Source organism: Vidua chalybeata, chromosome 31, assembly GCF_026979565.1.
Source record: "Vidua chalybeata isolate OUT-0048 chromosome 31, bVidCha1 merged haplotype, whole genome shotgun sequence".
NCBI lineage: Eukaryota > Metazoa > Chordata > Aves > Passeriformes > Viduidae > Vidua > Vidua chalybeata.
Window position 1 is genome coordinate 1,578,382 of NC_071560.1, and position 21,120 is coordinate 1,599,501.

At 38.8% G+C, this 21,120-nt stretch overlaps 2 protein-coding genes across 4 annotated transcripts in view; one reads left to right on the forward strand and one right to left on the reverse strand.

Annotated features, from left to right (window-relative positions):
- The window catches only part of BRD2 (bromodomain containing 2), a 30,608-nt gene extending 14,484 nt beyond the window's left edge, over nucleotides 1-16,124 (reverse strand). Inside the window, exons 1-3 of one of the 3 annotated variants that reach the window (XM_053967816.1) lie at nucleotides 15,718-16,121; nucleotides 11,532-11,669; nucleotides 2,950-3,091 (exon numbers count right to left, since the gene is read on the reverse strand). In XM_053967816.1, the coding sequence (XP_053823791.1) occupies nucleotides 2,950-3,091; nucleotides 11,532-11,669; nucleotides 15,718-15,990 (553 nt within the window). In that variant the 5' untranslated portion in view covers nucleotides 15,991-16,121. Of the gene's footprint in view, nucleotides 1-2,949; nucleotides 3,092-11,531; nucleotides 11,670-15,717 lie in introns of all 3 variants that reach the window. The other 2 variants (XM_053967815.1, XM_053967814.1) reach the window with 2 other exon arrangements.
- Nucleotides 16,125-16,463: 339 nt separating this feature from the next.
- Nucleotides 16,464-21,120, forward strand: part of LOC128801703 (class II histocompatibility antigen, M alpha chain-like) — a 10,520-nt gene continuing 5,863 nt past the window's right edge. The window contains exon 1 of the mRNA XM_053967740.1: nucleotides 16,464-16,542. Coding sequence (XP_053823715.1) covers nucleotides 16,464-16,542 — 79 coding nt within the window. The remainder of the gene's footprint in view (nucleotides 16,543-21,120) is intronic.

The following is a 21,120-nucleotide window of genomic DNA, read 5'->3' on the forward strand; positions in this document are numbered from 1 at the left end:
GCGGGGAAAACAATGAAAAATGGGGGGGGGAAACCTGGAAAAATGGGGTTGGAAGACCCAAAAATGTGGAAAAAACAGGGTTGGGAGACCCAAAAATCCTGGAAAATTGGAGTGAAAACGTCCTAAAGGAGGTAAAAATCTGGGAAAATGGGATTTGGGGACATTAAAATTGTGGGAAAATGGGATTTGGGGATGTAAAAATCCCAGGAAAAGGGATTTGGGAACATCCCAAGGGACACCGAGGAGACGCCGGGACCGGCTGGGCTGCGCTGGTCAGACCCGCCAGGAGAGCTGGGAAAAACAGGGAAAAAATGGGAAAAATCCCAAAAATTCCTGGGAAAATGGGGTTGGGATCCCTAAAAGAGCACAAAAATCCCGGGAAAAGGGATTTGGGAACATCCCAAGGGACACCGAGGAGACGCCGGGACCTGCTGGGCTGCGCCGGTCAGACCCGCCAGGAGAGCTGGGAAAAACAGGGAAAAAATGGGAAAAATCCCAAAAATTCCTGGGAAAATGGGGAAAAACCTGGAAAAAGGGGGAAAACTGGAAAAATCAGGAAAAAACCTGGAAAATTGGGGGGAAAAATGGAAAATCGGGAAAAATCTGGAAAAATGGGGGGGGGGGGGGGGGAATTGGGGAAAAATGGGGGAAAAACCGGGAAAAATGGGGGAAAAGCTGGAAAGATGGGGAAAACCTGGGAAAATCGGGAAAAACCTGGAAAATGGGGGAAACCTGGAGAAATGGGGGGAAAACAATGAAAAATGGGGGGAAAAATCTGGAAAAATGGGGGGAAAACCTGGGAAAATGGGGAAAAACCTGGAAAAAATGGGGGAAAATCTGGAAAAATGGGGGAAAAACAAGGAAAAAAGGGGGAAAACCTGGAAAATTGCGGGAAAACCTGGAAAAATGAGGGAAAAATGTGGGAAAATGGGGGAGAAACCTGGAAAAAAGGGGGGAAAACGTGGAAAAATGGGGGGGAAATCGGGAAAAATGGGGGAAACCTGGAAAAATGGGGGAAAGGGGGAAAATAGAGGGAAAAACCGGGAAAAATGGGGTTGGAAGACCCAAAAATGTGGAAAAAACAGGGTTGGGAGACGCAAAAATCCTGGAAAATTGGAGTGAAAATGTACTAAAGGAGGTAAAAATCTGGGAAAATGGGATTTGGGAACATTAAAAATGTGGGAAAAGGGATTTGGGGACAGAAAAATCCCGGGAAAAGGGATTTGGGGACATAAAAATCCCATTTTTTCCCCCAAATCCCATTTTTTCTCCCCCAAAATCCCGTTTTTTTTCCCCAAAATCCCATTTTTTCCCCCCCAAAATCCTGAGGTTTTTTCCCCAAAATTTATAATTTTTTTCCCCAAAATCTGGGATTTTTCCCCAAAATTTGGGATTTTTTCCCCCAAAATCCCATTTTTTCCCCCCAAAATCCCATTTTTTTCCCCCCCAAATCCCGAGGTTTTTTCCCCAAAATCTGGGATTTTTCCCCCCAAAATTTGGGATTTTCCCCCAAATCCCATTTTTCCCCCCAAATCCCATTTTTCCCCCCAAAATCCTGAGGTTTTTTCCCCAAAATTTGAGATTTTTCCCCCAAAATCCCATTTTTCCCCCCAAAATCCCTTTTTTTTCTGCCCCAAATCCCATTTTTCTCCCCAAAATCCCATTTTTTCCCAAAAATCCCTTTTTTTTAACCCCAAAATTTATGTTTTTTTCCCCAAAATCCCATTTTTTCCCCCAAAATTTGGGATTTTTTCCCCCCAAATCCCATTTTTCCCCCCAAATTTGGGATTTTTCCCCCAAATCCCATTTTTTCCCCCCCAAAATCCTGAGGTTTTTTCCCCAAAATTTATGATTTTTTTCCCCAAAATCTGGGATTTTTCCCCAAAATTTGGGATTTTTTCCCCCAAAATCCCATTTTTTCCCCCCAAAATCCCATTTTTTCCCCCCAAAATCCCATTTTTTCCCCCCCAAATCCCGAGGTTTTTTCCCCAAAATCTGGGATTTTTCCCCCCAAAATTTGGGATTTTCCCTCCAAATCCCATTTTTCCCCCCAAAATCCTGAGGTTTTTCCCCCAAAATTTGGGATTTTTCCCCCAAAATTTGAGATTTTTCCCCCAAAATCCCATTTTTCCCCCCAAAATCCCTTTTTTTTCTGCCCCAAATCCCATTTTTCTCCCCAAAATCCCATTTTTTCCCAAAAATCCCTTTTTTTTAACCCCAAAATTTATGTTTTTTTCCCCCAAATCCCATTTTTTCCCCCAAAATTTGGGATTTTTTCCCCCCAAATCCCATTTTTCCCCCCAAATTTGGGATTTTTCTCCCCAAATCCCATTTTTTCTCCCAAAATCCCATTTTTTTTCTCCCCCAAATCTCTTTTTTTTTCTCCCCCAAATCCCATTTTTCCCCCCAAAATCCCATTTTTTCACCCAAAATTTGGGATTTTTTTCCCCCAAAATTTGGGATTTTTTCCCCCCAAATCCCATTTTTCCCCCCAAAATTTGGGATTTTTTCCCCCCAAATCCCATTTTTTCCCCCAAATTTGGGATTTTTTCCCCCCAAATCCCATTTTTCCCCCAAATTTGGGATTTTTCTCCCCAAATTTGGGATTTTTCCCCCAAAATCTGGGATTTTTCCCCCAAATTTGGGATTTTTCTCCCCAAATCCCAGGATTTTCCCCCAAAATTTGGGATTTTTTCCCCAAAATTTGGGATTTTTCCCCCAAATTTGGGATTTTTTCCCCCAAAATCTGGGATTTTTCCCCCAAATTTGGGATTTTTCTCCCCAAATCCCATTTTTTTTCCCCCCAAATCCCATTTTTTCCCCCCCAAATCCCATTTTTTTCCCCCCAAATCCCATTTCTTCTCCCCAAATCCCATTTTTTCCCCCCCAAATCCCATTTCTTCTCCCCAAATCCCATTTTTTCCCCCCAAATCCCGGGATTTTCCCCACCTGCCGCCCGCGCCGCCCCTTTCTTGTGGCTGTTCTTGGCCAGGGGCAGCAGCAGCTCCTGCTCCTCGGGCGGCATCTGCGCCACCTTCTGCAGGAAGAGCTTCTCCAGCGTCTGCGCCATCAGCACGATGTCGTCCGTGGGCTGGGAAAAACGGGAAAAAATGGGAAAAAATGGGAAAAAAACCAGGAGAAAAATGGGAAAAAACCAGGAGAAAAACGGGAATTAGAGGTGGGAAAATGACCGGGGATTTGGGGGGAATTTTTGGGATTTTTTATGGAATTTTTTTGATTTTTTCTGAATTTTTTAGGGATTTTTCCTCCATTTTTTGGTGTTTTGATATTTTGGGATTTTTTGGGGGGGAATTTTTCATTTCTGGGGATTTTTTATCATTTTTAGGGAAGAGCTTCCCCAGCGTCTGCGCCATCAGCACGATGTCGTCCGTGGGCTGGGGAAAAACGGGAAAAAAAACGGGAAAAAATGGGAAAAAATGGGAAAAAAACAGGAGAAAAATGGGAAAAAAACCAGGAGAAAAAATGGGAATTAGGGGTGGGAAAATGACCGGGGATTTGGGGGAATTTTTGGGAATTTTTTGGGATTTTTTTTCTGAATTTTTTCGGAATTTTTGGGATTTTTTTCAAATTTTTTCGAATTTTTAAGGGATTTTTTTCTCAATTTTTTGGTGTTTTTCCTTTAATTTTGGGAGAATTTTTTGGGAATTTTTTTTCTCAATTTTTTGGGGAATTTTTTCCGAATTTTTCGGGTTTTTTTTTGAATTTTTTGGGTTTTTTCCTGAATTTTTTTGGAATTTTTTTCGAATTTTTTTCTGATTTTTTTCGGATTTTTAAGGGATTTTTTTCTCAATTTTTTGGTGTTTTTCCTTTAATTTTGGGAGAATTTTTTGGGCATTTTTTCAGATTTTTTTTTTTAATTTTTTGGGATTTTTTTTTAGTTTTTCTCGGATTTTTTTTGAGGTTTTTTCTAAATTTTTTGGGATTTTTGGGGGTTTTTTCGGATTTTTTTGGGGTTTTTTTGGGAATTTTTTGGGATTTTTTCCTGAATTTTTTTGGGATTTTTTTTGGATTTTTTTCTGAATTTTTGGGATTTTTTGGGGGATTTTTTCCCAATTTTTTGGTGTTTTTCCTTTAAATTTTGGGATTTTTTTGGGAGTTTTTTGGGATTTTTCAAGGGATTTTTTCTCAATTTTTTGGTGTTTTTCCTTTAATTTTTGGGGGATTTTTTGGGATTTTTTATGGAATTTTTTTGATTTTTTCTGAATTTTTTAGGGATTTTTCCTCCATTTTTTGGTGTTTTGATATTTTGGGATTTTTTGGGGGGGAATTTTTCATTTCTGGGGATTTTTTATCATTTTTAGGGAAGAGCTTCCCCAGCGTCTGCGCCATCAGCACGATGTCGTCCGTGGGCTGGGGAAAAACGGGAAAAAAACGGGAAAAAAATGGAAAAAAAATGGGAAAAAACAGGAGAAAAATGGGAAAAAAACCAGGAGAAAAATGGGAATTAGGGGTGGGAAAATGACCGGGGATTTGGGGGAATTTTTGGGAATTTTTTGGGATTTTTTTCTGAATTTTTTCGGAATTTTTGGGATTTTTTTCAAATTTTTTCGAATTTTTAAGGGATTTTTTTCTCAATTTTTTGGTGTTTTTCCTTTAATTTTGGGAGAATTTTTTGGGATTTTTTTCTGAATTTTTTCGGAATTTTTGGGATTTTTTTCAAATTTTTTCGAATTTTTAAGGGATTTTTTTCTCAATTTTTTGGTGTTTTTCCTTTAATTTTGGGAGAATTTTTTGGGATTTTTTTCTGAATTTTTTCGGAATTTTTGGGATTTTTTTCAAATTTTTTTTCGAATTTTTAAGGGATTTTTTTCTCAATTTTTTGGTGTTTTTCCTTTAATTTTGGGAGAATTTTTTGGGAATTTTTTTCTCAATTTTTTGGGGAATTTTTTCCGAATTTTTCGGGTTTTTTTTGGAATTTTTTGGGTTTTTTCCTGAATTTTTTTGGAATTTTTTTCGAATTTTTTTCTGATTTTTTTCGGATTTTTAAGGGATTTTTTTCTCAATTTTTTGGTGTTTTTCCTTTAATTTTGGGAGAATTTTTTGGGCATTTTTTCAGATTTTTTTTTTTAATTTTTTGGGATTTTTTTTAGTTTTTCTCGGATTTTTTTTGAGGTTTTTTCTAAATTTTTTGGGATTTTTGGGGGTTTTTTCGGATTTTTTTGGGGTTTTTTGGGGAATTTTTTGGGATTTTTTCCTGAATTTTTTGGGATTTTTTTTTGGATTTTTTTCTGAATTTTTGGGATTTTTTGGGGGATTTTTTCCCAATTTTTTGGTGTTTTTCCTTTAAATTTTGGGATTTTTTTGGGAGTTTTTTGGGATTTTTCAAGGGATTTTTTCTCAATTTTTTGGTGTTTTTCCTTTAATTTTTGGGGGATTTTTGGGATTTTTTATGGAATTTTTTTGATTTTTTCTGAATTTTTTAGGGATTTTTCCTCCATTTTTTGGTGTTTTGATATTTTGGGATTTTTTGGGGGGGAATTTTTCATTTCTGGGGATTTTTTATCATTTTTAGGGAAGAGCTTCCCCAGCGTCTGCGCCATCAGCACGATGTCGTCCGTGGGCTGGGGAAAAACGGGAAAAAAACGGGAAAAATGGGAAAAAAACAGGAGAAAAATGGGAAAAAACCAGGAGAAAAATGGGAAAAAACCAGGAGAAAAACGGGAATTAGAGGTGGGAAAATGACCGGGGATTTGGGGGATTTTTAGGGAATTTTTGGGGATTTTTTTCTGAATTTTTTGGGGATTTTTTCAGAATTTTGGGGGATTTTTTTCGGATTTTTTTTTTTGAATTTTGGGGATTTTTTTCTGAATTTTTGGTTTTGTTTTTTTTTTTTCAATTTTTGGGTGTTTTTCCTTTAAATTTTGGGGAATTTTTGGGATTTTTTTCAGAATTTTGTTGGGGTTTTTTTTGGAATTTTTGGGGTTTTTTCCTGAATTTTTTAGGGATTTTTTTCTCATTTTTTTGGTGTTTTTCCTTTAAATTTTGGGATTTTTTGGGGAATTTTTTGAATTTTCTTTCTGAATTTTTTGGGATTTTTTTTGAATTTTTGGGGATTTTTTTCAGAATTTTTTGGGATTTTTTCCTGCATTTCTTAGATTTTTTTCGAATTTCTTTCTGAATTTTTTGGATTTTTTTCGGAATTTTTGGGGATTTTTTTGGGGTTTTTTTGGGATTTTTTCCTGAATTTTTAAATTTTTTTTTCTGAATGTTTCTGGATTTTTTTCCTGAATTTTTTAGGGATTTTTCATCCATTTTTTGATGTTTTAATATTTTGGGATTTTGGGGGAGGAATTTTTCAGGTTTATTTTTCTGTTCTGGGGATTTTTTATCATTTTTAGGGAAGAGCTTCTCCAGCGTCTGCGCCATCAGCACGATGTCGTCCGTGGGCTGGGGAAAAAACGGGAAAAAATGGGAAAAAATGGGAAAAAAAACAGGAGAAAAACGGGAATTAGGGGTGGGAAGTTTTTCAGGATTGCTTCAGAAATTTTGGGGATTTTTTTCTGAATTTTTTGGGATTTTTTTCTGAATTTTTTGGATTTCTTTCGAATTTTTTTTCTGAATTTTTCGGGTTTTTTTCCGATTTTTTGGGGATTTTTTCCGGATTTTTTTGGGTTTTTTTTCTCAATTTTTTGGGATTTTTTTTCTGAACTTTTGGGATTTTTTTCGGATTTTTTTCTGAATTTTTTGGGATTTTTTGGAGGATTTTTCCTCAATTTTTTTGGTGTTTTTCCTTTAATTTGGGGAGAATTTTTTGGGCTTTTTTTCTGAATTTTTTGGGAATTTTTTTCAGAATTTTTTGGATTTTTTTCTAAATTTTTAAGGGATTTTTTGGGTGTTTTTTCAGAATTTTTGGGGTTTTTTTTTCTGAAATTTTGGGGTTTTTTTGGAATTTTGGGGGATTTTTTTTTTTGGTTTTTTTTTGGAATTTTTTGGTATTTTTTCTGCATTTTTTGGATTTTTTTCAGAGTTTTTGGGGATTTTTTTTGGTTTTTTTGGGTTTTTTGGGATTTTTTCCTGATTTTTTTTCTCAATTTTTTTGGTGTTTTTCCTTTAATTTTTTGGGATTTTTTGGGATTTTTTTCTGAATTTTTAAGATTTTTTTTCTGAATGTTTCTGGATTTTTTTTCTGAATTTTTTAAGATTTTTTCTGAATTTTTTAGGGATTTTTCCTCCATTTTTTGATGTTTTAATATTTTGGGATTTTGGGGGAGGAATTTTTCAGGTTTATTTTTCTGTTCTGGGGATTTTTTTATCATTTTTAGGGAAGAGCTTCCCCAGCGTCTGCGCCATCAGCACGATGTCGTCCGTGGGCTGGGGAAAAACGGGAAAAAATGGGAAAAAAATGGGAAAAAAATGGGAAAAAATGGGAAAAAAACCAGGAGAAAAATGGGAATTAGGGGTGGGGATTTTTTGGGAATTTTTTGGGATTTTTTTCTGAATTTTTTCGGAATTTTTTTCTGAATTTTTCGTGTTTTTTTCAGAATTTTTGGGGATTTTTTGGGGGTTTTTTTTGAATTTTGGGGGATTTTTTTCAGATTTTTTTGGGATTTTTTTCAGAATTTTTTTGGGTTTTTTTCTGAATTTTTTGGATTTTTTTTCTGAATTTTTTGGGATTTTTTTCTGAACTTTTGGGATTTTTTTCAGATTTTTTTCTGAATTTTTGGGGATTTTTTGGGGGATTCTTTCTCAATTTTTTGGTGTTTTTCTTTTAATTTTTTGGGATTATTTGGGATTCTTTCAGAATTTTTTGGGATTTTTTCCTGCATTTTTTTGGTTTTTTTTCTGAATTTTTTAGGGATTTTTCCTCCATTTTTTGGTGTTTTGATATTTTGGGATTTTTTGGGGGGGAATTTTTCATTTCTGGGGATTTTTTATCATTTTTAGGGAAGAGCTTCCCCAGCGTCTGCGCCATCAGCACGATGTCGTCCGTGGGCTGGGGAAAAAACGGGAAAAAAACGGGAAAAAATGGGAAAAATGGGAAAAAACAGGAGAAAAATGGGAAAAAAACCAGGAGAAAAATGGGAATTAGGGGTGGGAAAATGACCGGGGATTTGGGGGAATTTTTGGGAATTTTTTGGGATTTTTTTCTGAATTTTTTCGGAATTTTTGGGATTTTTTTCAAATTTTTTCGAATTTTTAAGGGATTTTTTTCTCAATTTTTTGGTGTTTTTCCTTTAATTTTGGGAGAATTTTTTGGGAATTTTTTTCTCAATTTTTTGGGGAATTTTTTCCGAATTTTTCGGGTTTTTTTTGGAATTTTTTGGGTTTTTTCCTGAATTTTTTTGGAATTTTTTTCGAATTTTTTTCTGATTTTTTTCGGATTTTTAAGGGATTTTTTTCTCAATTTTTTGGTGTTTTTCCTTTAATTTTGGGAGAATTTTTTGGGCATTTTTTCAGATTTTTTTTTTTAATTTTTTGGGATTTTTTTTTAGTTTTTCTCGGATTTTTTTTGAGGTTTTTTCTAAATTTTTTGGGATTTTTGGGGGTTTTTTCGGATTTTTTTGGGGTTTTTTTGGGAATTTTTTGGGATTTTTTCCTGAATTTTTTGGGATTTTTTTTGGATTTTTTTCTGAATTTTTGGGATTTTTTGGGGGATTTTTTCCCAATTTTTTGGTGTTTTTCCTTTAAATTTTGGGATTTTTTTGGGAGTTTTTTGGGATTTTTCAAGGGATTTTTTCTCAATTTTTTGGTGTTTTTCCTTTAATTTTTGGGGGATTTTTGGGATTTTTTATGGAATTTTTTTGATTTTTTCTGAATTTTTTAGGGATTTTTCCTCCATTTTTTGATGTTTTAATATTTTGGGATTTTTTGGGGGGGAATTTTTCATTTCTGGGGATTTTTTATCATTTTTAGGGAAGAGCTTCCCCAGCGTCTGCGCCATCAGCACGATGTCGTCCGTGGGCTGGGGAAAACGGGAAAAAAACGGGAAAAAAACGGGAAAAAATGGGAAAAAAATGGGAAAAAATGGGAAAAAAACCAGGAGAAAAACGGGAAAAAACCAGGAGAAAAACGGGAATTAGGGGTGGGACGTTTTTCAGGATTGCTTCAGAAATTTTTGGGATTTTTTTCTGAATTTTTTGGATTTTTTTCGAATTTTTTTTCTGACTTTTTCAGGTTTTTTTTTACAGATTTTTTGGGATTTTTTCCGGAATTTTTTGGGTTTTTTTCTCAATTTTTTGGGATTTTTTTTCTGAACTTTTGGGATTTTTTTCGGATTTTTTTCTGAATTTTTTGGGATTTTTTGGAGGATTTTTCCTCAATTTTTTTGGTGTTTTTCCTTTAATTTGGGGAGAATTTTTTGGGATTTTTTCCTGCATTTTTTGGATTTTTTTTTTTTAATTTTTTCCGAATTTTTCGGGTTTTTTTCAGATTTTTTTGGGGATTTTTTGGGGTTTTCTGGGGGATTTTTTTCAGAATTTTTTGGGATTTTTTTCTGCATTTTTCGGATTTTTTTCAGAATTTTTTTCTGAATTTTTTGGGCTTTTTTTTTTAATTTTTGGGGATTTTTTTGGGTTTTTTTTTGGAATTTTTTGGGATGTTTTCTGAAGTTTTTAGGAATTTTTTTCTGATTTTTTTTTGGTGTTTTTCCTTTAATTTTTTGGGATTTTTTTCAGAATTTTGTTTATTTTTTTCTGAATATTTTGGGATTTTTTCAGAATTTTTTTGGGATTTTTTTTCTGAATTTTTTGGATTTTTTTCTGATTTTCTGGGATTTCTTGGAGGATTTTTCCTCAATTTTTTTGGTGTTTTTCCTTTAATTTTGGGAGAATTTTTTGGATTTTTTCAGATTTTTTTTGGAATTTCTTTCGAGGTTTTTTTCAGAATTTTTGGGGATTTTTTAAGGGATTTTTTCTCAATTTTTTTGGTGTTTTTCCTTTAACTTTTGGGTATATTTTGGGGAATTTTTTCAGATTTTTTTCTGAATTTTTTAGGGATTTTTGTGTGATTTTTGGGTGATTTTTGGGTATATTTTGGGTGATTTTTGGGTGTATTTTTGGATATATTTTGGGTGGATTTTTGGATGTATTTTGTGCGTTTTTTGTGCGATTTTTGGGTATTTTTATGGCATTTTAATGCATTTTTTTGGGGTATTTTTTGCTATTTCCACTGGGATTTTTTGGGTGTATTTTGGGTGATTTTTGGGTGTTTTTGTGCATTTCTCATACCTTGTTGTAGATGTAGCAGTTGGTGAACATGGTGTTGCTATTTTAATGGGAATTTTGGGTATATTTTGGGTGTATTTTTGGGTGATTTTTCGGTATATTTTGGGTGATTTTTGGGTGATTTTTGGATATATTTTGTGTGATTTTTGTGTGATTTTTGGGTGTATTTTTGGGTATATTTTGTGTGATTTTTGGGTGATTTTTGGGTGCATTTTTGGGTGTATTTTTGGATGTATTTTGTGCGTTTTTTGTGCGATTTTTGGGTATTTTTACGGCATTTTAATGCATTTTTTGGGGGTATTTTTTGCTATTTCCACTGGGATTTTTTTGGGTGTTTTTTGGGTGTTTTTGTGCATTTCTCATACCTTGTTGTAGATGTAGCAGTTGGTGAACATGGTGTTGCTATTTTAATGGGAATTTTGGGTATATTTTGGGTATATTTTATGTGATTCTTGGGTGCATTTTTGGATATATTTTGTGTGATTTTTGGGTGGATTTTTGGATATATTTTGTGTGATTTTTGGGTGATTTTTGGGTGCATTTTTGGATGTATTTTGTGCGTTTTTTGTGCGATTTTTGGGTATTTTTATGGCATTTTAATGCATTTTTTTGGGGTATTTTTTGCTATTTCCACTGGGATTTTTTGGGTGTATTTTGGGTGATTTTTGGGTGTTTTTGTGCATTTCTCATACCTTGTTGTAGATGTAGCAGTTGGTGAACACGGTGTTGCTATTTTAATGTGAATTTTGGGTGTATTTTGGGTATATTTTGGGTGTATTTTTGGGTATATTTTGGGTGATTTGTGGGTGTATTTTGGGTATATTTTTTGTGTATTTTTGTGTGATTTTTGGGTGATTTTTGGGTGCATTTTTGGGTGCATTTTGTGCGTTTTTTGTGCGATTTTTGGGTATTTTTACGGCATTTTAATGCATTTTTTTGGGGTATTTTTTGCTATTTCCACTGGGATTTTTTGGGGTGATTTTTGTGTGTTTTTTGGGTGTTTTTGTGCATTTCTCATACCTTGTTGTAGATGTAGCAGTTGGTGAACATGGTGTTGCTATTTTAATGGGAATTTTGGGTATATTTTGGGTATATTTTATGTGATTCTTGGGTGCATTTTTGGATATATTTTGTGTGATTTTTGGGTGATTTTTGGGTATATTTTGTGTGATTTTTGGGTAATTTTTGGGTGCATTTTTGGATGTATTTTGTGCGTTTTTTGTGCGATTTTTGGGTATTTTTATGGCATTTTTGGGTGTTTTTTGGGGTATTTTTTGCTATTTCCACTGGGATTTTTTTGGGGTGTATTTTGTGTGTTTTTTGGGTGTTTTTGTGCATTTCTCATACCTTGTTGTAGATGTAGCAGTTGGTGAACATGGTGTTGAAGTCCTGCATGCACTCGGCCGCCCCCCAGTAATAATTGTTCTCCAGACGCCTCTTGATGGTGCCCATGTCCATGGGCTGCTTGATGATCTTGTGGTAATCCTGAGGTTGGGGAGGAAAAAAACAAAATCGGGGCTCAGCAGGCAAAGGAAGGGAAAAAAGGGGAAAAAAAAGGAAAAAAAAGAAAAAAAGAGGGGAAAAAAGGGAAAAAAATGGAAAAAAAAAGGCAAAAAAAAAAGGAAAAAAAAAGGAAAAAAAAAGGAAAGAAAGAGGGAAAAAAGAGGGAAAAAAAGGGGAAAAAAGGCAAAGAAAAGCAAAAAAAAGAAAAAAGGGAAAAAAAGGAAAAAAGCAAAAAAAGGGAAAAAAGGCAAAAAAAGGCGAAGAAATGGGAAAAAAAGGGAAAAAAAAAGGAAAAAAAGAGGGGAAAAAAGGAAAAAAAATGGAAAAAAAAGGCAAAAAAAAGCAAAGAAAAAGGAAAAAAAGAGGGAAAAAAGAGAAAAAAGGGAAAGAAAAGCAAAAAGAAAGCAAAAAAAAGGGCAAAAAAAGCAAAAAAAAGGAAAAAAAAAGGAAAAAAAGAGGGGAAAAAAGGGGAAAAAAAAAAAAAAAAAAGGAAAAAAAAGGGAAAGAAAGGGGAAAAAGAAGGAAAAAAAAAAAAGGGAAAAAAGAGGGGAAAAAAGGAGAAAAAAAGGCAAAAAAAAAGGCAAAAAAAAGGCAAAAAAAAGGAAAAAAAAAAGAGGGGGAAAAGGGGAAAAAAGGCAAAGAAAAGCAAAAAAAAAGCAAAACAAAAAGGGAAAAAAAGGAAAAAAGCAAAAAAAGGGAAAAAAGGCAAAAAAGGCAAAGAAAAGGGAAAAAAAGGGAAAAAAAAGGAAAAAAAGAGGGGAAAAAGGGGGAAAAATGGAAAAAAAATGCAAAAAAAAGCAAAAAAAAAAAGGAAAAAAAGAGGGGAAAAAAGAGAAAAAAGGGAAAGAAAAGCAAAAAAGAAAGCAAAAAAAAGGGCAAAAAAAGCAAAAAAAAGGGAAAAAAAAAGGAAAAAAGAGGGGAAAAAAAGCAAAAAAAGGAAAAAAAAAGAAAAAAAGGGGGGGAAAAAAGGCAAAAAAAAAGGCAAAAAAAAGGCAAAAAAAAGGCAAAAAAAAAAAAGGAAAAAAAGAGGGGGAAAAGGGGGAAAAAAGGCAAAGAAAAGCAAAAAAAAAGCAAAACAAAAAGGGAAAAAAAGGAAAAAAGCAAAAAAAGGGAAAAAAGGCAAAAAAAGAGGGGAAAAAGGCAAAATAAGGGAAAAAAGGCAAAAAAGGGGAAAAAAAGGCAAAGAAAAGCAAAAATAAGCAAAAAAAGGCAAAAGAAAGGCAAAAAAAAAGGTGGAAAAAGGCAAAAACAGAGCAAAAGAAAAAAAAAGCAAAAAAAAAGGCAAAGAAAAGCAAAAAAAGGCAAAAAAAGCAAAAAAAAGCAAAAAAAAGCCAAAAAAAAGGAAAAAAAGCCAAAAAAAAGCCAAAAAAAAGCGGCAAAAAAAGCTCAAAAAAAGCTCAAAAAAGCCAAAAAAAAGATGGAAAAAAGGCAAAAAAAGGGTAAAAAAAGGAAAGGGGGAGGGGTGGGGGGGAGAATTGGGGATTTTGGGGGATTTTGTTGGAATTTTGGGGGTTTAGGGGGGAAAATTGGGAATTTCGGGGGTTTTGGAGGGAAAAATTGGGAATTTTGGGGGGGGAAAATTCAGAATTTTGGGGGTTTTGGAGGGAAAAATTGGGAATTTTGGGAGTTTAGGGGGGAAAATTGAAAATTTTGGGGATTTTGTTGGAATTTTGGAGGTTTGGGAGGGAAAAATTGGGAATTTTGGGGGGGATTTTGTTGGAATTTTGGGATTTAGGAGAGGAACAGGAGCTGAATTTAAGTGGAATTTAAGTTAAGCCTAAAATCATTTTAAGCTGAGTTTAGGATCATCCCAAATTTAATCTCAGGTCTAAACAAGGAGAGGATTTTGGAGCTGGAACCTGAGGCTGAGAGGGACAAAATTTGGGCTTAGAACCAAAAAGCAACAAATCCACACAAAAAAAAAACCCAAAAAAAGGAATAAAAACCCCCAAAAAAAAGGAATAAAAGCCGAGTCTAAATTACCGGTAAGCCGAGCTTAAATTAAGACTAGGATCACCTTAAAATTAAGTTTAGGATCGTTTTAAGCTAAGTTTAGGATTATCCCAAAATTCATTTTAGGATCACCCCAAAACCAAGTTTAAGATTGTTTTAAGTCAGTTTTAGGATCATTTTAAGCTGAGTTTAGGATCACCCCAAACTTAATCTCAAGACTAAACAAGAAAACCATTTTGGAGCTGGAACCTGAGGCTGAGAGGGACAAAATTTGGGCTCGGGACCTCCCTGAGGAACGGGATTAGAACCAAAAACCAACAAATCCACACAAACAAAAAACCCAAAAAAAGGAATAAAAACCGAGCCTAAATTACCATTAAACCCAGCTTAACTCCTTAAGATCAGCAGCACCTTGAAATTAGGTTTAGGATCATTCTAAGCTAAGTTTAGGATTAACACAAAATTCATTTTAGGATCACCCCAAAACCAAGTTTAAGATTGTTTTAAGTCAGTTTTAGGATCATTTTAAGCTGAGTTTAGGATCACCCCAAACTTAATCTCAAGACTAAACAAGGAAACCATTTTGGAGCTGGAACCTGAGGCTGAGAGGGACAAAATTTGGGCTCGGGACCTCCCTGAGGAACGGGATTAGAACCAAAAACCAACAAATCCACACAAACAAAAAACCAAAAAAAGGAATAAAAGCCGAGCCTAAATTACCATTAAACCCAGCTTAACTCCTTAAATTAAGATTAGGATCACCTTGAAATTAGGTTTAGGATCATTCTAAGCTAAGTTTAGGATTATCCCAAAATTCATTTTAGCATTACCCCAAAACCAATTTTAAGATTGTTTTAAATCAGTTTAGGATTGTTTTAAGTTAAGTTTAGGATCACCCCAAACTTAATCTCAAGACTAAACAAGAAAACCATTTTGGAGCTGGAACCTGAGGCTGAGAGGGACAAAATTTGGGCTCGGGACCTCCCTGAGGAACGGGATTAGAACCAAAAACCAACAAATCCACACAAACAAAAAACCAAAAAAAAAGGAATAAAAGCCGAGCCTAAATTACCGGTAAGCCGAGCTTAACTCCTTGAGTTAAGATTAGGATCACCTTGAAATTAGGTTTAGGATCATTCTAAGCTAAGTTTAGGATTATCCCAAAATTCATTTTAGCATTACCCCAAAACCAATTTTAAGATTGTTTTAAATCAGTTTAGGATTGTTTTAAGTTAAGTTTAGGATCACCCCAAACTTAATCTCAAGACTAAACAAGAAAACCATTTTGGAGCTGGAACCTGAGGCTGAGAGGGACAAAATTTGGGCTCGGGACCTCCCTGAGGAACGGGATTAGAACCAAAAACCAACAAATCCACACAAACAAAAAACCCAAAAAAAGGAATAAAAACCGAGCCTAAATTACCATTAAACCCAGCTTAACTCCTTAAGATCAGCAGCACCTTGAAATTAGGTTTAGGATCATTCTAAGCTAAGTTTAGGATTAACACAAAATTCATTTTAGGATCACCCCAAAACCAAGTTTAAGATTGTTTTAAGTCAGTTTTAGGATCATCTTAAGCTGAGTTTAGGATCACCCCAAACTTAATCTCAAGACTAAACAAGAAAACCATTTTGGAGCTGGAACCTGAGGCTGAGAGGGACAAAATTTGGGCTCGGGACCTCCCTGAGGAACGGGATTAGAACCAAAAACCAACAAATCCACACAAACAAAACCCCAAAAAAAAAGGAATAAAAGCCGAGCCTAAATTACCGGTAAGCCGAGCTTAACTCCTTGAGTTAAGATTAGGATCACCCTGAAATTAAGTTTAGGATCATCCCAAAATTGAGCTTAGGACCACCCCAAAACCAATTTTAAGTTTGATTTAAATCAGTTTAGGATTGTTTTAAATTAAGCTTAGGATCACCCCAAATTTAATCTCAGGTCTAAACAATGACTCAATTTTGGAGCTGGAACCTGAGACTGAGAGAGACAAAATTTGGGCTTAGAACCAAAAACCAACAAATCCACACAAACAAAACCCCAAAAAAAAAGGAATAAAAGCCGAGCCTAAATTACCGGTAAGCCGAGCTTAACGGCGTCCACGGGCTGGCGGAAGGGCCAAGCGAACTGGTGCTTCCAGAGGGCTTTCATCACCACCTTGTGCAGGTACTGGAGCTGGTTGGTGACGCGCCCCGGCTTCTTGGGGTTGGACACCTCCGGGGGAGGGGGGTTCACCTGCGGCGCGGCCAGCGAGGCAACCGAGGCCATGGTGGGGCTCTCGAAGCCCTCGTAGAGCAGCGAAGGTTTGCGGATGCGCTTGCCCGGCGTCGAGTCCGTGGCCAAAGCCATGAGGCCGGCGTTGCCCTCGCCCAAAATCCTGCGAGAAACGGGATAAAATGGGAATTTTGGGAGGGATTCCTGGGGAAAAAGGGAAACTGAGGCAAAAAGCGCTGTTAAAACCGGTTCTAAATCCACAATTCTGCTGTTAAAACCAATCTTAACTACTAAAACCAATCCGAAATCCACAATTCCGCTAAAACCGATCCTAAATCTGCAATCCCGCTGCTAAAACCAATCCGAAATCCACAATTCTGCTAAAACCGCTCCTAAATCCGCAATCCCGCTGCTAAAACCAGTTCTAAGTCCACTATTCCGCTCATAAAACCGATCCTAAATCCGCAATCCCGCTGCTAAAACCAGTTCTAAGTCCACTATTCCGCTCATAAAACCGATCCTAAATCCGCAATTCCGCTGCTAAAACCAGTTCTAAGTCCACTATTCCGCTCATAAAACTGATCCTAACCGCAAAAACCAATTTGCGGATGCGCTTGCCCGGCGTCGAGTCCGTGGCCAAAGCCATGAGGCCGGCGTTGCCCTCGCCCAAAATCCTGCGAGAAACGGGTTAAAATGGGAATTTTGGGAGGGATTCCTGGGGAAAAAGGGAAACTGAGGCAAAAAGCGCTGTTAAAACCGGTTCTAAATCCACAATTCTGCTGTTAAAACCAATCTTAACTACTAAAACCAATCCTAAATCCACAATTCCAATGCTAAAACCGATCCTAAATCCACAATTCTGCTAAAACCGCTCCTAAATCCGCAATTCCACTGCTAAAACCAGTTCTAAGTCCACTATTCCGCTCATAAAACTGATCCTAACTGCAAAAACCAATTTGCGGATTTGCTCGCCCAGCGTTCAGTCCGTGGCCAAAGCCACGAGGCCGGCGTTGCCCTCACCCAAAATCCTGCGGGGAAGGGGTTAAAATGGGAATTTTGGGAGGGATTCCTGGGGAAAAAGGGAAACTGAGGCAAAAAGCGCTGTTAAAACCGATCTTAACTGTTAAAACTGCTCCTAAATCTGCAATTCCGCTGCTAAAACCAATCCTAAATCTGGAATTCCGCTGTTAAAACCAATCTTAACTGCTAAAACTAATCCAAAATCCACAATTCTGCTAAAACCGATCCTAAATCCGCAATCCCGCTGCTAAAACCGATCCTAAATCCACAATTCCAATGCTAAAACCGCTCCTAAATCCGCCATCCCGCTGCTAAAACCAGTCCTAAATCCACAATTCTGCTAAAACCGATCCTAAATGTGGAATTCTGTCACTAAAACCAATCCTAAATCTGGAATTCCAACGCTAAAACCGATCCTAAATCTGGAATTCCGACGCTAAAACCGATCCTAAATCTGGAATTCCAACGCTAAAACCGATCCTAAATCTGGAATTGCGATGCTAAAACCGGTCCTAAATCCGCAATTCCGCTGCTAAAACCGATCCTAAATCTGGAATTGCGATGCTAAAACCAATCCTAAATCCGCAATTCCGCTGCTAGAATCGTTCCTAACTGCTAAAACCGGTCCTAAATCCACAATTCCGCTGCTAAAACCGATCCTAAATCTGGAATTCCGACACTAAAACTGATCTTAAATCTGGAATTCCGACGCTAAAACCGGTCCTAAATCCGCAATTCCTCTGCTAAAACTGCTCCTAAATCCGCACTTCCGCCCAGAAAAATCCCCGTTTTCCCGCCTTATCTCCGGCAAAAAATCCCAAAATTTTGGCCACGAAATCCTGGGAATGTCAGAGAAAAATTCCCAAAAATTTTGGCCATAAAATTCTGGGAATGTCACAAAAATTCCCAAAAATTTTGGCCATAAAATTCCCGGATTTTTGGCTGGGAATTCCAAGGAATTTCAACCAAAAAATTAAATTATTTTTCCACGAACTCCAAGGAATTTTAATTAGGAAATTTCTGGAATTTCAGCCAAAAAAATCAAATTATTTTCCATGAACTCCAAGGAATTTTAACCCTTTACCCCCAGGAATTCCAGCCCTAAATTCCCAGGAATTCTGACAATTCTCAAGGGAGGGATTTGGGATCGTGCCAAAAACCCAAACTTCATCCATAGGGCCACAAGCGATTTCGGGGAAAATCCCGGAATTTTAGGCAAAAATCAGGATTTGGGAGGAACGAGGAGAGGGAAGGGTACAAAAAATCCAAAAATCCATGGAAAATTGGGAAAATAAACAGCGAGGATTTGGGGACATCAGGACACCGACCCCAAAGATTTTGGGGACCCCCAAAAGACCAATCCCAAAGATTTTGGGGGATCCAGGATTTGGGGACCCCCCAGGACTCCAATCCCAATTATTTGGGGTCCCCCAGGACTCCGACCCCAAAGATTTTGGGACCGCCAAGAGACCAATCCCAAAGACTCTGGGGGGATCCAGGATTTGGGGACCTCCAGGACACGAATCCCAAAGATTTTGGGGATCCCCAGGACACCAATCCCAAAGATTTTGGGGATCCCCAGGACACCAATCCCAAAGATTTTGGGGGGATCCAGGATTTGGGAACCTCCAGGACACGAATCCCAAAGATTTTGGGACCCCCAGGACACCAATCCCAAAGATTTTGGGGAACCCCAAAAGACCAACCCTAAAGATTTTGGGGGATCCAGGATTTGGGGACCCCCAAGAGACCAATCCCAAGGTTTTGGGGGGGATCCAGGATTTGGGGACCCCCAGAACTCCAATCCCAAAGATTTGGGGGTATTCAGGATTTGGGGACCCCCAGAACTCCAATCCCAAGGTTTTGGGGGGATCCAGGATTTGGGGATCCCCTTTCTTCCCAGGGCTGACCCCTGGGTGACCCCGGGACTGTCCCCAAGGGCACAACCCCGGTGACAACGGGAGAGTTTGGGGGTCCCTGTGACACCGTCACAATTTGGGGGTGACACCGTCACAATTTGGGGTGGCACTGCCACAATTTGGGGGTGACACCGTCACAATTTGGGGGTGACACCGTCACAATTTGAGGTGGCACTGCCACAATTTGGGGGTGACACTGCCACAATTTGGGGGTGATGCTGCCACAATTTGGGGGTCCCACAGTGACAGTGCCACAATTTGGGGGTGACAATATCACTGTCACAATTTGGGGGTGACACTGCCACAGTTTGGGGTGACACTGTCACACTTTGGGGTGACACTGCCACAATTTGGGGGTGACACCGTCACAATTTGGGGTGACATTGCCACAATTTGGGGTGACACTGCCACAACTGGGGGGTCCCACAGTGACAATGTCACAATTTGGGGTGACACTGCCACAGTTTGTGGGTCCCAATGTCACTGTCACAATTTGGGGTGATGCTGCCACAATTTGGGGTCCCACAGGGATAGAGCCAAAATTTGGGGGTGACATTGCCACAATTGGGGTGACACTGCCACAATATGGGGGTCCCACAGTGACATCGTCACAATTTGGGGTGACACTGCCACAATTTGGGGGTCCCGCAGTGACACTGTCACAATTGGGGGTGACACTATCACAATTTGGGGGTCCCACAGTGACAGTGTCACAGTCTGGGGGTGACACAGTGTCACAGCCACAATTTGGGGGTCCCCATGTCACTGTCACAGCCTGCAGGTGACAGCGTCACAGCTTGGGGGTGCCATGGGGACAGGGTCACAATTTGGGGGTCCCAATGTCACTGTCAGAATGTGGGGGTGACACAGACCCAGCACAGGCACCCCACAGTGACACTGCCACTATTTGGGGGTCCCCATGTCACTGTCACAACATTGGGGTGACACAAACCCAACATGGGCCCCCCACCGTGACAACGCCACAATTTGGGGTCCCCAATGTCACTGTCAGAATGTGGGGGTGACACAGATGCAGCACAGGGTCCCACAGTGACACTGTCACAGTTTGGGGGTCCCCAGTTCACTGCCACAGCCTTGGGGGTGCCACAAACTCAGCACAGGGGTCCCAGAGTGACACAGCCACAATTTGGGGGTCCTCATGTCACTGTCACAGCCTGCAGGTGACACAGACCCAGCACGGGCACCCCACAGTGACACCGCCACAATTTGGGGGTCCCCATGTCACTGTCAGAATGTGGGGGTGACACAGATTCAGCACAGAGGTCCCACAGTGACACTGTCACTATTTGGGGGTCCCCATGTCACTGTCACAGCACAGGGGTGACACAAACCCAACATGGGCACCCCACATTGACACTGTCACAAATTGGGGGTCCCCACATCACTGTCACAACATTGGGGTGACACAAACCCCACACGGGCCCCCCACAGTGAGAACGCCACAATCTGGGGGTCCTCATGTCACTGTCACAGCCTGCAGGTGACACAGACCCAGCACAGGCACCCCACTGTGACAACGCCACAATTTGGGGGTCCCAATGTCACTGTCACAGCACTGGGGTCCCACAGTGACACTGCCACAATTTGGGGGTCTCCATGTCACTGTCACAGCATGGGGGTGACACAGACCCAGCACAGGGGTCCCCATGTCACTGACAAAACATTGGGGTGACAACAAACCCAGCACTGGCACCCCACCGTGACACTGCCACAATTTGGAGTCCCCAATGTCACTGTCAGAATGTGGGGGTGACACACATGCAGCACAGGGTCCCACAGTGACACTGACACAGTCTGGGGGTCCCCAATATCACTGTCACAACATTGGGGTGACACAAACCCAACATGGGCCCTCCACAGTGACACTGTCACAGTTTGGGGGTCCCCATGTCACTGTCACAGCCTGGGGGTGACACAGACCCAGCACAGGGGTCCCACAGTGACACTGTCACTATTTGGGGGTCCCCACATCACTGTTTTGACATTGGGGTGACACAAACTCAATACGGGCAGCCCACAGTGACACTGCCACAATTTGGGGGTCCCAATGTCACTGTCAGAGCCTGGGGGTGACACAAACCCAACACGGGCAGCCCACAGTGACACTGTCACAGTTTGGGGGTCCCCATGTCACTGTCACAGCTTGGGGGTGACACAAACCCAGCACAGGGGTCCCCATGTCACTGACACGACATTGGGGTGACACAAACCCAGCACAGGCACCCCACCGTGACAACGCCACATTTTGGGGGTCCCAATGTCACTGTCACAGCACTGGGGTCCCAGAGTGACACAGCCACAATTT